The sequence below is a fragment of the Oryctolagus cuniculus genome, chromosome 20, assembly GCF_964237555.1.
Source record: "Oryctolagus cuniculus chromosome 20, mOryCun1.1, whole genome shotgun sequence".
Classification (NCBI taxonomy): Eukaryota; Metazoa; Chordata; class Mammalia; order Lagomorpha; family Leporidae; genus Oryctolagus; species Oryctolagus cuniculus.
The window spans coordinates 21,913,475-21,930,148 of NC_091451.1; the positions used below are offsets into that span (position 1 = coordinate 21,913,475).

The 16,674-nt window shown below is 48.7% G+C and overlaps 1 protein-coding gene across 15 annotated transcripts in view; it reads left to right on the forward strand.

Annotated features, from left to right (window-relative positions):
* TTLL5 (tubulin tyrosine ligase like 5) overlaps window positions 1-15,364 on the forward strand; it is a 278,126-nt gene extending 262,762 nt beyond the window's left edge. For all 15 annotated transcript variants that reach the window (XM_017349414.3, XM_008272017.4, XM_008272023.4 and 12 more), the window contains 2 exons: window positions 14,714-14,777; window positions 15,144-15,364. In XM_017349414.3, the coding sequence (XP_017204903.2) occupies window positions 14,714-14,736 (23 nt within the window). In that variant the 3' untranslated portion in view covers window positions 14,737-14,777; window positions 15,144-15,364. The remainder of the gene's footprint in view (window positions 1-14,713; window positions 14,778-15,143) is intronic.
* Window positions 15,365-16,674: the final 1,310 nt, after the last annotated feature.

A 16,674-nucleotide genomic window follows, 5' to 3' on the forward strand; every position in this document is an offset into this window, starting at 1 on the left:
GTGAGCGGCGGGGAGACCACAAGGAGAGCCGCTCTCTTTCCACTTTGGTGTGTATGTGGGTCCCATGGACGCACTGTGGTTGGCTCGTCTGGAGTGGCGGGCCCACCTCTTGAAGCAGTCAGTGTCTGTGACCGGGGGATGCAGACTCGGATCACGTCTGGACTGCTTGCCCACTTCTGTGACCAAGGGAGTCTGGAATTAGCATTTGTGTCCTGGCCGTGATAACCGGGTTGCAATAGAGGAAGTGCAGAGCAGCTTCCCAGAGAAAGTGAGAAGGGTGAAACCGTCAGCAGATGAGAAGGTCACTGAGTAGACAAAAGCAGTGGGTCTCTCTGCCTCTACCCCGAGCTTCTTAACAACTAGATAAATATGGGGTTAACTACAGGTTGAGAATTGCTTACTTGAAATGCTGGGTCTGATTTCAGAGTTTTTCAGATTTGGGAATATTTGTATAGATTTTACCAGTTGAGTATCCCTAATCTGAGATCTGAAACTTTTTGAACAGTGCCCTGACACTCAAAATATTTCCGATTTTAGGTTTTTGGGTTAGGGGCACTCAACCTGTAAAATAATGCATGCATAAGCACCTCATGTAATGCCTGGAGCGCCATGGGTGATAGATTGGCAGTATCTACAAGTATTGACTATGAATAGCTTTTTTTAATTGTGGGAAAATACAAGTGCATATTACACAGAGTGTGCCATTTTAACCATATTTAAGTGTATAGTTCTGGGGCATTGAGTACCTTCATTGGCATCACCACTGCCAATCTCCAGAACTTTTCATCCGGCAAAACCACAACTGTGTACCCACTGAACCGTAACTCCTCACTCCCTGTGGTGCCCAGGCCCTGGAAAACCAGCTCTGCTTTGTAGCTCTGTGACCCGACTGCCCTAGGAACGGATGTAGGTGAACTCACACAGCCGCAGGCATCTTACTTAACAGTGTCCTCAAGGTTCGTCTGTGCTGTCACACGCTTTGGAACTCCTTTCTTTTTTAAGGCTGAACAGTATCCTAGAGAGAGTGTGTGTGTGTGCGCACATGTGTGTGTGAGAGAGAGCATTTTGTTTATCCACGCATCCATCAGTAGACACTGGCGTTTACCCACCTTTCGGCTGTTACGAATAATACGACTGTGTCTGTGATACTGCTGTGAACATGGGTGCACAAAATCAGTTCTGACCCCTACTCTCATCTTCCTTTCGGGTGTATACACGGAGGTGCCATTGCTGAATGGTACGGTAATTCTGTTTTTTAGTTTTTTGAGGAACTGTCATATTGTTTTCCTTAGTGGCTGTACCGTTTGCACCCCCACCCATAGTGTGCAAGGATTCCTTCTACTACTCTGGGTCCCCACCAGCACAGGTTATTTTCCTGTTCGTAGTCGTCCTGACGGATGTGAGGTGGTTTTACCTGCTCTTAAGTTGAACCTTGGGGAGTGAGCCTTCGGCCGAGCTGTTAAGATGCTCACATCTCACACTGGAGCTCCAGCTCCAGCTCTTGGCTTGAGCTTCCTGCCGATGCAGACCCTGGAAGGCAGTAGGTGATGGCTGAGGTGTTTGGGTTCCTGCTATCCAAGGGGGAGACCTGGGTTGAGTTCTGGACTCCTGAGTGCAGGTATTTGGGGAGTAAACCAACTGAGGAGAACTGTGTGTGTGTATGTGTGTGTGGTGAATTTAAATTAAATGCATTAATTTAAAAATTAATGAATTAAACTTTGAGAACTGAGGCAGTTGCTACCATCTACAGAATTAGCTTTGTGGGTGATTGGGACAGACTGTCTTAGTGTTTTCAAAAGTTTGGATGAAAAGTCTCAAAAACCTGGGAGGGGGCTGGGGAGTCGGAGCCTGGCGTAGGGCGTGGCAGTTGTCCTGACAGAGACACCTGCGAAGCCGCACGTGGACGACTTCTCCTGGGACAGAGGATGGAGCCGGCGGGGGCACCTGGATACTTCACGGTCTCAGGGAGAGGGAGTGATTGACGACTCTGGTACTGAGGAGGAAGACTGTTGTCACTGCCTGTGCATAGACGTCTGCTCACTTTCAGGTGAACAGTCCCCACGGAGCCCTTCTGAGGGTTCAGAGTGCTTTGATCTGGGTTGTCTGATTTGGCCCTTCCAACAGTCCACTGAAGGATGTGATGTACGTTCCAGTCAGAGGAAGAAACTGAAGCCCAGAGATGGCGACTTTTGTACGGTCACCCCTGGTGCCTCTCACTCTTCCAAGATGCCAGTTCTGGGGGGCCGAGAATAGCTCAGAACTGCCCATGGCACGGGGCACAGGTTTCCAGCCTGCAGTGCCCCAGACACTCACCGTCCCTGGCACATGCAGTCACCTTCAGTACTTCCGGCACAATACGACGACTGTCAAAGAGTTCACAGGCAGTGGAATTAAAAGATAAGTTTATTTTGGTGCTAACGATTTTTGAAATCTGTGTGCAGTTTTTTCCAAAATGCACCTTTTTCTCTCAACTTTTTGAAGACCCCTGTATGTCCCGGTTCCTCCCAGCTTCCTGAGAGCTGGTAAGGAGTAGACCCTAGAGCCATGGTTTCTGAACTGTGGGCCCGGGCCTAGCTGTGGGTGCTGAAGTCAGCTCAGTAGGCCACAGCCACACTTACGCCACCTTCAGTACCTTCACACTGGTTGTTTGTACTCAGTGGTGGTGGAAGTGAGCCAACACCACCAAGATGGGGCTTTTGTCTTACTGTGGAAGGCCAGCCCACCCCCTGGGCACTGCCATCAACTGCCCCCCATCCCTGTGGAGAGAACGTGATAGAAAAGTGCCAGGGCCCATGTGTAATAGAAGTCAGTATCGGCCAGCGCCGCGGCTCACTAGGCTGATCCTCCCCTGCGGCACCGGCACACCAGGTTCTAGTCCTGGTCGGGGCGCAGGATTCTGTCCCAGTTGCCCCTCTTCCAGTCCAGCTCTCTGCTGTGGCCCGGGAGTGCAGTGGAGGATGGCCCAAGTGCTTGGGCCCTGCACCCCATGGGAGACCAGGAGAAGCACCTGGCTCCTGCCTTCAGATCAGCGCGGTGTGCTGGCTGCAGCATTGGAAGGTGAACCAACGGCAAAGGAAGACCTTTCTCTCTGTCTCTCTCTCTCTCTCACTGTCCACTCTGCCTATCAAAAAAAAAAAAATATATATATATATATATAGAAGTCAGTATCAGGAGACATATTTAAGTCGTAGTGACACTCAGGTGTGTGGTCAGTGACCATGTAAGATGAGTGTGTTTTCTGCTCCACACTGCAGTCAGGAAAATGTTTGAAAGCCACTGGTCTGCTTCTTCCCCTCCCCAAGCAACTGAAAGTGTGCTGCTGTCCCAGGGCAAGAGTGGACGCCCAGCACCGGTCTGGCTCCTTAGCGCTGCACCTTCTGGAGGAGGAGCAAGGCTGAATCCCATCAGACCGGGACAGGGCAGGTGAAGTGCCTCCCTATTCTTTTGACCTCAGAGATTCTTTAAAAAAAAAAAAAAAAAAGATTTATTTATTTATTTGAAAGGCAGAGTTACAGAGAGGGAGAGGCAGGGAGAGGGAGAGGGAGAGGGAGAGTAAGAGAGAGAGTTTTTCCATCCGCTGGTTCACTCCCCAACTGGCCACAATGGCTGGAGCTGCACTGATCTGAAGCCAAGAGCCAGAAGCTTCTTCCAAGTCTCCCATGTGGGTGCAGGGGCCCTAGGAGTTGGGCCATCTTCTACTGCTTTCCCAGGCCATGGCAGAGAGCTGGATCAGAAGTGGAGCAACTGGGAGTGGAACTGGCGCCCATATGGGATGCCAGCACTGCAGGCGGCGGCTTTACCTGCTCTGCCACAGCGCTGCCCCCCCCCCCCAGAGATTCTTACACCTTCCCTCACCCCGAGTTTTCCTGCAGTAGCAGAACACAGCGATCACTGATGTGGTTACGTCCCCGAGGTGAAAGGACGAGGAAGAGCAGAAGGCAGGGAGCCGCGTGCCGTTCCTGCTGTCGTCTTCACCACCAGAGTTCCCGGTGCAGAGCTGAGTCTCCTTAAGGAGCAAAGAACCTTTACGTAAAATAAGTCTCTTCTTGTAAATGACTTGGTAATCTCCTCATAAACCTGGATTTCATGTAGGGAGAGAGCTGTCAGATCTACTGAATCACATTACGCTTTTTAAAAATTTTATTTAAGGCAATACATGTATTTCATGTATACAGGTTTGGGAACCCAGCGATGCTTCCCACTGTACCCTGGCTCCGCCCACACTGCGACCCCTCCTCCCCCTTCCTCCCCATTCCCTCTCGAAATTCTTCCAAGGATCTGCTGGCAGCTTGCTCTAACAGCCCTTGTCTCTGCTGTTGAGGAACAGTGCCTTCTCCCCTTCACACTGTTTGTTGAATGCATTACTTACTGTATGACTAATTGTATGAGTACATTATGCTTTGAGACTAGAATGGAAGATTGATCATAGAATTAGATACCAAGAACTTCGATTTACATCACCTTGTAATTTTTAAGTTTTCTTCAAAGGGTAGTTACTAAGAATCCTTATGCCAAAAAAATTTTTTTCAAATATTAAATTGCCTTCCTAAGTGTTCCACAAAGAGTCCCCCGACCAAGTGACGTTAAATGTTCTGATGTCTCAACTCCATGATGCAGTGAGCCAGAGAAAGGGCCACATGGCCTCTTGTTTAAAGGTTTGTAAGAGTGCAGTGTGTTTTCAGAAATAAATTAAAGTGCATTTTTCTTGGAAGAACTGGGTTCCTTATGTAAGTGACTTCAGCATTATTAACACTATTCGGTACTCTTTACAAAGAGAAAGGCAGTGTTCCCCCGTCGTTCATGTCGGCTTTCTCATCTGTGACCTGAACTGGGCGCCGCGTCACTGATGAACGCTCAGTGGTGCCGCCCCGGTCAGCAGCTCCCCGGCCCCGCGAGGCCGCGTGTCAGAGTCGCCCGGGGCTGCCGTGACTCTCAGCAAACCCCTTGCAGCTGTGCCCGGCGCCTTTGTGTCACCCGGGCAGGGTTTCCTGAAATGGATCTGACACGGCGACGGCTGTGTTGTTCGTTCCTGCATACTTGAGCCGTGCCCAGGAAGGTGAGGGGCAGCAGGTTGGCCCTGGCTGCCCAGCTGTCCCTCTGACTGCTGTCACTGAGGATATAAATAAATGGATTCATTCACTTTCCTGCCCATCAAACCAGAGCACTGCCAGAGGTACCACCAGGGCCACCGGGATCGGCGAGAAGGGCCTGAGGCGTAAATCAAAGAGACGAAAGTCTTTGCATTTGGGTCATTTAAAAATGAAGTTCTGAAATTTATTTCTCTCGTTCACTTCAGACCTGGGAGGGAGGAACAAGTACTCCGTAACGGACGCTGATTGTTTGAAGTCTGGGCCTTTACCGGGGTGGAAGTCATGATGAATTCTGAATCTTTGCTGAGCTAGAAGGGCTGTGAGTCAGATGATCTCACTGAAAATGTGCATCCCTTACTGATAAGCAGAGGGAAATGTGGATTACCCTGACATGCACTATATATCCATTTGTGGAACTGTCATACTGTAGGGACCGACACTGTGGCCTAACTAGTTAAGCTGCCGCCTGCAATGCCAGCATCTCATGTGGGCACCCAGTTCTAGTCCTGGCTGCTTCACTTCCTATCCAGCTCCCTGCTAACGTGCCTGGAAGAGCAGCAGGAGATGACTCAAGTCCTTGGGCCTCTGCACCCACATGGAAGACCCAGATGAAGCTCCTGGCTTTGACCTGGCCCAGCCTTGGCTGTTTGAACCAGTGGATGGAAGTCTTCTCTCTCTTTTTCCTCCTGCCCCACCCTCATAACTCTGCCTTTGAAATCAATAAAATGAATTTTAAAAAAGAAATATCACAGTGTACCCCACAAATATGTGTAATGGTTAAGTGTTAACCAAAAAAGTGTTTTTAGTATTTATGGAAATGTTAACCAAAGCTGATTTGATCATCGCATATGGAATATTTATACATGTATAAAATGATCACATGCACACATACACACACAAGGCCTATATGAAGAAAACCTTTTTTAAAGATTTACTTATTTATTTGAGTTAGAGAGACAGAAAGAGGAGATAGATCTTCCATCCACTGCTTCACTCCCCAAATGGTCACAATGACCAGGGCTGGGTCAGGCTGAAGCCAGGAGCCAGGAGCTTCATCCAGGTCTCTCACGTGGGTGCAGGAGCCCAAGTACTTGGGCCATCTTCAGAGACAGTGGATGGTGGTAGGATCATTGGTCTGGAAGTGTGGCCTGCCACTTCTCACACCAGGCCTGTTGCTGTTTGCAGAGCATCATTTCTGTTGTTCATTGGAAGGCTTTTCTACCCGTAGGGAAGCACTGCTGTCAATCATTCCCCACGTCAGTCAATCCACTGTTGACCAAGCAGTTCCTATGTTAAATATTTACATGGCAACAGGCTGTGTGCTCTGGATTTTGTAAAAAATTGTAAGATGTGGTCTCTGCACTTAAATGAGTGTAGCAGAGGAATAAGCTATACAATCAAGACAAAAATCCCTCCCTAAATCCAAGAATGACTTAGAAAGCTTTCCCACCACTCCTCTTGGGGACCGCATGCCTCCTGGGGAGTGTGGAGTGCAAGCCTGCCCCTCCGTGAGGGGTTCCCCATCCCCGAGTGTTCTCAGAGTGTCTTAAAGTGGCCCTGAATTCAGTGGCCCTCAATGCAAGCGAGTTACTCTAAGCAGGTTCTACTGGGAGAACAGTAGGCTACAAGAAAAACTGGATTTATTGGACATTTTGTTAGCTGCCAAAGCAATGTAATATATTCTACAGGTGCTTTTTAAGATTTTTTAAAAAGTTATTTATTTATTTGAGAGGCAGACCCACAGAGAGAGAGAGAGAAATGGAGAAAGAGATCTTTGATCCACTGGTTCACTCCCCAAATGCCCACAACTGCTGGAGCTGGGCCAAGCCAGAGCCAGGAGTCAGGACCTTCTTCTAGGTCTCCCACGCAGGTGCAGAGGCCCAAGAACTTGGACCATCTTCCACTGCTTTCTCAGGCCATCAGCAGGGAGCTGGATTGCAAGTAGAGCAGCCAGGACTCTACTACCCCACAGCACTGGCCCCACTTTTTAAAGATTTTTCAGCATAATTCTGAATATATTTTGTTTGTGTTGCTTGTTGACTTTAGAATTAACATATAAGGTGTATCTTCATTTGGTTGATAATCGCCGAGTATATAATTAATATTACCCTCAGACATTTGACCAAAACAATAAACTATTTCTAAGCCAGGATATCAAAGCAAACTTGAAGAAGATAGGTTAACGTCAGTGACTGGTATTTCAAAGACCTACAAAAAAAAAAAAAAAAAAAAAAAAAAAAAAAAAAAAGAAGAAGAAGAAGAGCCAGGCTATAGCCATGGTCACCTTGCCTGCTCATGTGACCCTCATCAGATCACCAGGCAGGAGAGTTGGGGGGAAGTAGCTCTGGACCAGAATTCTCACAGGACACGAGGGCAACAGAAATCCCATGGTGAGGAGCCGACCAGGAGATCCATCGCGTAAGGACAAGGCCCCAGGGCGTGGGCTTTGTTCTCCATAGAAAAATCAGTGAGAAACAAAGCCTCCCTTTTACCCTGTCTCCTTTTCCTCAAAGAAAACTGCCCATCTTAACCTTGGTGCTCAGTGGACGGAGTAGGGGGCTCTCCCCTGAGCATTTAGAACCGTAGCCAGCCCTCCTGCAAGCCTGGGCGTGAATGAACATTCCCTGGGTGGCCTAAACATCTTTAGACTGAGAACTCAGTACAGGGGAGTCCTGCGCTGCTGGTGGCCCAGGCACCTAACAGACCTAAATGCGTATTTCATGTGCAGGAATCCTCTTTCGCACCAAAACTCTAATAAAGCAGTAAGAAACCCAAGACCACAGTTTAAAATCACAACACAGGGGCAAGTGTTTGGCACAGCAGTTAAGTTGCCACTTGGGACTGCTGCATCCCATATCCGAGTTCCTGGGTTCAGTTCAATCCCCAGACTCTCGACTTCTGATATAGGTTCCTGCTGATGTGCAGCCTGGGAGGCGGCAGATGATGGTTCAAGTTCATGGTTCCCTGCCACCTACATGGGAGACCCGGATTGAGTTCCAGATTGCTGGCATCTACATGGCCCAGCCCAGGCTGTTGCAGATATTTGAGGATTGAACCAACAGATGGAAGATCTCTCTCCATCTGTCTCTCTGCCTTTCAAAACAACAACAACAACAAGAAAATGAATTAATTAAAATTAGAAAGCGAATAAGGAAACACAGCACCATGAAGAGAACCAGCACAGACAGCAGGTAACACTGTTAGAGCTGCGAAGACCTTGGTCCCTGATACTGAAAGTGCCAAATATTGCTAAATAAATTGTCCCATATGTTTAGAGAAATTAAAGAGTAAAAAATACAAGTAAAACCCTGAGAAGAAAATTATGACTACACATATTTTTAAAAGGACTAAGTAACACTTTAAGGATTGAAAGAAAATGTAGTTAAAGTTTGGAAATCAGTGGGTAGGACTAACTGCAGATGAGCCCCATTGAAGGGAAATTTGATGAACTCAGGATGTAGTTAAAGAAATCTTCTGGTACGTAGAGAAAAGGAGGTGGCAAACCAACTGAGGTGGCCTAATGTATATCTAATTGGAGTCCTGGAAAGAAAAAAATGGGAAAGAGACAATATTTGGAGAGATGCAATGGCTAAAAACTTTCTAGAACCAGGAAAAGATGTACACATTGCAGGGACTCAAAAAAAAATAAAAAATAAAAAAACCCACACCTGGACACATCATACTCAAACCTTAGAATGACAAAGACAAGATGTTAAAGCAGCTAGAGAGAGTAGAAGACTTACCAAAGGGTTGCCAGCTTGACTGACAACTAACTTGTCAGCTGCAGTCAAATTCAAAACACTGTGACGTTGCCACTGATGAAAGCAAATAATGCATAAAGCAGGCTGAGAGGGGACGAGAGGCCAGGCCAGGCAGGGCCCGGAAAGGGAAAGGACTTGCACTTTTCTTCTGAGGGCGGTGGAAACCACCGCCCAGGACTTAGCGAGGGGACTCCATCCACCCCATCAGGAAGGGCCAAGGTGGGACACCGTGCAGGTAAGGAAGTAGACATCTGTCAGCCTGGACTTTTATAAGCCACTTAGGCTATCAGAAGAGGCCTATCTAAAGCCTAAACATACAGACAGGATGAAAGAAAAAGATTGGGGAAAGAAATACCAAGGAAATACCAAGCAAAAGAAAGGCGATGTGGCTGTGTTCATCAGTAGGAGTAGGCGTTCAAGCTAAAAACGTTTATGGTTAAATGTTCACAGGGAAGTATTTACTCATTTCTTGTGGACTTGTTTGAACTAATGTATTTAATGATTTTTTAAAATTTAACAAACAAGAGGCTGGCATTTGGCACAATGGTTAGGCTGCCACTGGGGTTACCCACATCCCAAGTCTGAGTGCCTGAATTTTTTTTTAAAGTTATATTTATTTGAAAGGCAGAGTAACAGGCTGTGGGAGATCTTCCATCCGCTGGTTCACTCCCCAAATGGCTGCAATGGTCAGAGCTGGGCCGATCCGAAGCCAGGAGCCAGAAGTTTGCTCGGGGTCTCCCACGTGGGTTCAGGGGCCCAAGCACGTAGGCCATCCTCCATTGCTTTCCCAAGCACATTAGCAGGGAGCTGCATCAGAACTGGAGCAGCCTGGACTCGAACTGGCACCCAGATGGGATGCCAGCACTGCAGGTGGTGACTTTACCCACTATGCCACAGCACCGGCCCCTGAGTGTCTGAATTTAACCCCAACTCCACTCTCCATTCCTGCTTCTTGCTAATGCACACCTGGGAAGCAACAGGTAATGGCTCACGTAGTTGGATCCATGCTGCACACTGAGGAGCTTTGGGCTGGCCCAGCCCTGGCTGATTTGGAGAGTGAACCAGTGGATAAGAGCTCGCTCGCTCTCTCTCTCTCTCTCTCTCACTTTCCCACTCTCCCACTCTCCCTCGCCCTCTCTCGCCCTCTCGCCCTCCCTCCTTCCCTCCCCCCATGTATGTGTGTGTATGTCTTTCTCTTTTACTTTGCCTTTCACATAAATAAAATGAGTACTAAAAATTTTTAATTTAATAAGCAAAATTCATATTTGTGAAAAGCATATTGGGCCAATAATGAACAGATCCATGAAGAGAAATAGATAAATTTGCCTTCATCTTGGAATGTTTTGGTGCAATTCAGTGACTGGTAGGTTGAGCAGCCTGAAAATCAGCCATGTTTTAGAGAACTGGGAGCTTGCAGGTAGCAGGCGTGGTCTGCAGGCATGTACGGAGCACACTGGGTAACTGCGAAGGGCACCCTGCAGGCCGCACCGGTACTCGCCTGAAATCGCTCCTCGGAAGCCAGGCTCCTTGACTGCGTGCAATAGCAGAGTGGAAACTGGAAAATCCTCAGAGGTTTGCAGATTAAGAAAGCGTGAACTCATTACAAATACAGCTAGAGAAGGTCTAATAACAAACACACTGGGAGCATAGCTCAAGTAACACCAAGTATACTCAAGTATAGCTCAAGTAACCCCAAGTATACTCAAGTATAGCTCAAGTAACCCCAAAAGGAAAAGTTATGTCTATGGTGACAGAAGGGGAGAGGCAGAGTTAATCTGGTTTAAGAAGCCAAAAAAAAGAACAACAAAATAAATTCTAAAGAAGTAAATAATAGTAAAGATAAGAAAGTAATAAAATAGAAAATAAGCATAGAATCAGGAGGACTGAAGGGAAGCATTAGTAAACACGTCTCGGAGATTAAACAGATGGTAGGAAGATGTTATGAATAAATTTATGCTGATGCAGTTTTTAAACCTGGGTGAGATGGACACGGCTTTAGTATTTAGCTTACAAACTTCACACAAGGAGACGGTGTCATTACACTGCCACTTGGGACACCCACGTTGCATACCGAGTCACCTGCTGGAGTCCTGGCTGCTTCACTTCCCATCCAGCCGCCTGATAAAGCACTTGGGAAGGCAGCAGATGATGCCCCAAGTACTTGAGTTCCTGCCACCATGTGGGAGACCTGGATTGACTTCCCGGCTCCTGGCTCTGGCCTGGGCCAGCCCCAGCTGTTGCAACCATTTGGGGAGTGAACCAGTGGATGGAAGATCTCTTTCTCCCTCTCCCTCTCCTTCTCTGTCATTCTTCCTTTCATATAAATAAATCATATTAAAAAAAAAGAAGAATTGGTTTAAATAAGGCTTTAAAAAATACGGCACGCATATATCCCTTTAATTATTAAGGAAATTGAATCAAAAACAAAATTTCCCCACAAATACTACATCAGGCTTATATGGCTTTATTGGTGAGTATGACCAAATATCCAAGGAGCAAATATTCCAGTCTACAAATTATTCTGAGGTGTTGGAAAAGAAAGAACACTTTCTAACTCTGCTATTACCTTAATATCAGAACCTGACAAGGACAGTGCCCCCAAAAAGTTGGAAAATTACAAGAAAATCTTAATCATGGATATGGACGCAAAAATTCCAAATAAAATATTAGCAAATTGAATCCAACGGTGTTTAAAAAGAAGGGGCCAGTGCTGTGGCATAGTGGGTAAAGCCACCGCCTGCAGTGCTGGCATCCCATATGGGCACTGGTTCGAGTCCTGGCTGCTCCATTTCTGATCCATCTCTCTGCTGTGGCCTGGAAAAGCAGTGGAAGATGGCCCAAGTCCTTGGGCCCCTGCACCCGTGTGGGAGACCTGGAAGAAGCTCCTGGCTCCTGGCTTTGGATCGGTGCAGCTACAGCTCTTGCAGCCAACTGGGGAGTAAACCAACGAATGGAAGACCCCTCTCTCTCTCTCTCTCTGCCTCTCCTTCTCTCTCTGTGTAACTCTGACTTTCAGATAAATAAATAAATCTTAAAAAAAAAAAAAGAATACGTCATGACCAAATTAGGGTTATTCTAGAAATTCAATGATCATTTAATATTTAAAAATTGACTGATGCAATTTACTGTAGCAAAAAATTCAAGAAGAAAATAATTACATTCTCCTCTCAGTGGATTTGATAAAATCCAATATCCTTGGCAACTTCAAAAAATTCCTAGAATTGGAGCCGGCATTGGGTTAAGCCACCACCTGTGATGCCAGCATCCCATATAAGCACCGGTTCTAATTCTGGCTGCTCTACTTCTGATCTAGCTCCCTGCTAATGCACCTTGAAAAAGCAGCAGAAGATGGCCCAAGTGTTTAGACCCCTGCCACCCATGTGGGAGGCTTGGATGAAGCGCCTGGCTCCTGGCTTCAGCCTGGCCCAGTCCAGGACATTGTAATCATCTGGGGAGTGAACCAGTGGTGGGAAATATCTCTCCCCACCTCTTCTCTCTCTCTCTCTCTCTTTCCAATAAATAAATAAATAAAAGCTGGACAGTTCCTCAAATAGTTAAACATAGAGTAACCATGTGACTCAGCAGTTAATTCCGCTGCAGGATCCGTACCCCGGAGGAATTAAAACATGTTCAAACAAAAACTTTTATGTGTATGTTTACAGCAGCATTATTAATAAGAGCCAAGAGGTAGAAACAACCCAGATATCCATTAGCCGATGAATGGATAAAGTCCAATATGTGCACAAACACAATGGAATATTATTCAACCACAAAAAGGGGTAGAGTACTGATGCCTTCAGCCACGTGTGTGAACCTTTAGACCATTGTGCTAAATAAAAGAAGCCAGACACACGTGGCCATAACTTGTTTTTTTTTTTTAAGTTTTATTTATTTATTTGAAAGTCAGAGTTACACAGAGAGAGGAGAGGCAGAGAGAGAGGTCTTCCATCCGATGGTTCACTCCCCAGATGGCCGCAACGGCCGGAGCTGCGCCAATCCGAAACCAGGAGCCAGGAGCTTCTTCTGGGTCTCTGATGCAGGTGCAGGGGCCATCTTCCACTGCTTTCCCAGGCCATAGCAGAGAGCTGGATCAGAAGAGGAGCAGCCGGGACTCGAACCAGCACCCATATGGGATGCCGGCACTTCAGGCCAGGGCGTTAACCCACTGTGCCACAGCACCGGCCCCAGCGTGGCCGTAACTTGTACGATTCCACTGAGATGAGACGGCCAGGAAAAGGGACTCCAGAGCAACAGAATGGAGCGTGCTGGTTGCTCAGGACGGGTGTGGAGAGGTGGGGGTCAGTGGGTGAGGGGCATTTTCTAGGAAATACTGAACGTGTTCCAAAATGGATTGTGGTGACAGGTGCACATTTCTGAATATAGTAAAATCCACTGAGTTTTACACTTTAAAGGAGTGAATTGTAGGAGAAATGAGTTCTCTCCCAGTAAAAGTGTTCACAAAAATCAATACGCAGCAGCTCAGTAGGAAAAGAAGCGAAAGGAAAGGCACGTGTAGGCATTTTGCGGAAGAGGAGACATGGATGTCTAACATATTTGAAAGATGCTCAACCTTGTTTCTCATCAGGAAGATGTTCAGTCAACCCCCGGTGGGATACACGAGATACTCACATTGTAAACTGAGGCAGGGCCACTTCTGCCCATGCAGAGGAGGTGGAGAAGTGGGGGAAGCTGCTCCCTGCCGGAGTGGGTGTGGATTGGCTCCACCACTCTGGGAAATGAGTGAGACCTGCAGATGCAAGTGTTCATGTCCCCGCCGATCCCCGCAGTGCACAGCCCAGGAATTGTTTCTTTTCGTGTACGGAGATCGCTATTTAAGAGTAGTCATAGGAGCAGAACCTCATACAACTGAACCGTGTATGACTTCGGCATAAGCGTAGGGAAATGAACATGTTTTCAAAAAGTAAACAAGCGTGGCTGGCGCCGCGGCTCACTAGGCTAATCCTCCGCCTGTGGCGCCGGCACACCGGGTTCTAGTTCTGGTCAGGGTGCCGGATTCTGTCCCGGTTGCTCCTCTTCCAGGCCAGCTCTCTGCTGTGGCCCGGGAGTACAGTGGAGGATGGCCCAAGTGCTTGGGCCCTGCACCCCATGGGAGACCAGGAGAAGCACCTGGCTCCTGGCTTTGGATCAGCGCGGTACGCCGGCCGCGGCGGCCATTGGAGTGTGAACCAACGGCAAAGGAAGACCTTTCTCTCTGTCTCTCTCACTGTCCACCCTGCCTGTCAAAAAAAAAAAAAAAAAAGTAAACAAGGGAAGGATAAACAGGAAATTCAAGAGAACACAAGTGGGACAGAACAGGGAAGGTCTCGCCGGGATTCAGGGTGGTGGTCCTTTTCTTAAACTGGGTGGTGGGCACAGCAGGTGCACCGCAGGGCTGGGGAGGAGAGGCGGCGGCCAGGGTTGACCGACAGCGTGGCGTTTGAGGGGAGGGGAGTCAGAACACTGGGAAGCATATAAAACACAGCTTCCTTCTGCAGCTCCCCAGCGCTGCTAACACCGACCCTGCATTCCCAGGCAGGCTGCCTGTGTTTCCCATCTTCTGTTTGAGAAACAAAGGGGAACAAAATGTTTTGATCCCATGAAAAGAGAAAAGAAACTAAGAGAACTACATGCCCCCCCCCCCCCGAAAAAAAGGCAGCAGCAGGACAGGGATGTTCTAGAAATCTTTTTCCAACCCAAAGGGTTAAAATGAAGGGTTTTGTACTTCAGGGGGAGGGACTTGCTTTATCTGGGCCGATGCTTCTTTGTCGTTCCATGACGTAAAGTAAACCAGAGCTGGCTGTCAGCATCTAGGACCCCATGCGCTCACTGCGGTCCCTCAACAGTCGCCTTTCTCTCTTTCAGATCCTGCTCACACTAAAAGTTGAACCACAGACACGTGGAGGAAGGACCCGTTCGCTCCTCCTGGGTGTGTGACCAAGGGCAAGGTGGCTGCCGGCACTGTGAGGGCTGCATGGTGGTTTGGGGGCTGCATCCAGGTCCTCAGAGCCTTGGAGCAGAAGTGACAGCCAACGCCTGCCTGCCACTCAGCCAAGCCAGCCCCCGACTGGGGAGCACAGGAGGGAAGATCCTCTGGCTGCTGGTGGCCCCGGCAGTGGGGACGTGGCACGCATGCGTTCCATCCCCTGTCAGAGCACATGTGTGTCCGTCCCTTCCCTGGGTCCTGTTCCCCCAGCCCGTGCAGGTCTGCTCTGTCCCTTCCCCGCTACCGCCCAGAGACGATAGGAAAGAGACTCCCTGGCTTATTTGCATTTTACTTCCTCTTCTTTTCCAGATGGCAGCATTAAGCTTCATTTCCTTGTGCAAGCTTCAGATCCCCTCATCATTATCTACCAAACCTGCTCTTCCCTTCCCAGAGGGTCTGGGGGCAGGGGAGCACCCAGCCCGAGCTTCCCGGGGAGTGGAGACCATGGGCCTGCGGCCGGCAGCGGGGGCCAGGGGAGAGGCGCCTTTGGAATTACTGATTTCTGAAATTAATAAAGTCATTACATTTTTCTTTTCTTTTTTTATTTTTCCAATTTACTAATTTCCCAACCATCAGCAGTCGCAAACAAGACTGAAATAGAACCAGTTTTTTCATTTGATTTCATGGCTGGGAGATTTTCAGAACTGCATTGTGGAAACGTGCGCTCTGGAGAGGAGAGAGGATGGTAGGTCCTGGACAGCCCTCGTCCGGGGGAGACTGTCAGCACAGCCCTCCACAGGCAGGCTCACCCACAGTGGGGTCCTCGCATGCCCAGGTGCACGCTGCTCCCCGAAACAGACCCTCCAAACTGTGCAGCCCGGCCCGGTAGCTCTCTACTTGACCCTCTGCCTCCTGCCCCTCCCCACTCCCAGGTCCTCTCTCGAGCTTCCCTGGAGGAAAGTGTAAGTGCGAGGCCACAGAGCCCGTGGAAGGATGGACTTGAGTGGCCCAGGGATTGCCCGGGAGCACAGAGAGAGTCTGGGCTGCTTCAACAAGAGCCGACAGACTCAGGGTTGAAATCCTAGAAGAAAAACAGTGTCCCAAACTTAGGTGGAAAACAGATGAGAGACTGCATTGCCTTCGTAGTGAACGGAAACAAAGAATTTGGGCGTGTGAAAGCATTTGGTTTGCTTGTAGAGCTGAGATGTGTGGGTTGCAGGAGGGAGGGGTGTGGGGAGCAACCTGGACTGGACTGAGTTACTGGAATTAAGACTTATTCTATGCATCTGCTCTCCCACAATATGGCGCTGGGAGAGGAGAAAACAGCTTCTACGCAGCTGCCTCCAGTTCAGCCAATAAACTGTAGGACTTGCTCCTGATTGGAGGAGAGCAGCGTACTCGGCGTGTGGGCAGCCGAGTTGGGATTGGCAGAGGAGGACTATAAAGGAGGAGAGAGACGGCATGCACCAGGAACATCTAAGGGGAACATCTATCTGAAGGAACACCTGTGCAGCCCCCCAGAGAGCCGGCCGGCGGTGTGCCGCTCCCCTGCGGAAGTGGGGAATGTGGCCAGGGGGAACTGCCCTTCCACGGAGGTGGAAGGGATAGTAGCCAACCCGGGAAGAACCAGCAGCAAACCCGGGGAGGGCCGAGCAGACGAAAGAACAGCGCAGGGTCCTGTGTCGTTCCTCCACGAAGAGGGGGAGCGACAGAGGGGCTGTGTTCTGTTGTGTTCCCGGGCGTCGTGGATAGTAGTTTGAGGACCATCCTAACTATTCCCGTGGCTGTGAGCTGGTGAGGCGACACAGGAGAATTCCTCCATCGTTCCCTGCTGATGAGAGGGATGGACAGTGGGGGGTGTTGGAGGGTTGCCGGGGGAGGGCTCGCCGTATGACTCGGA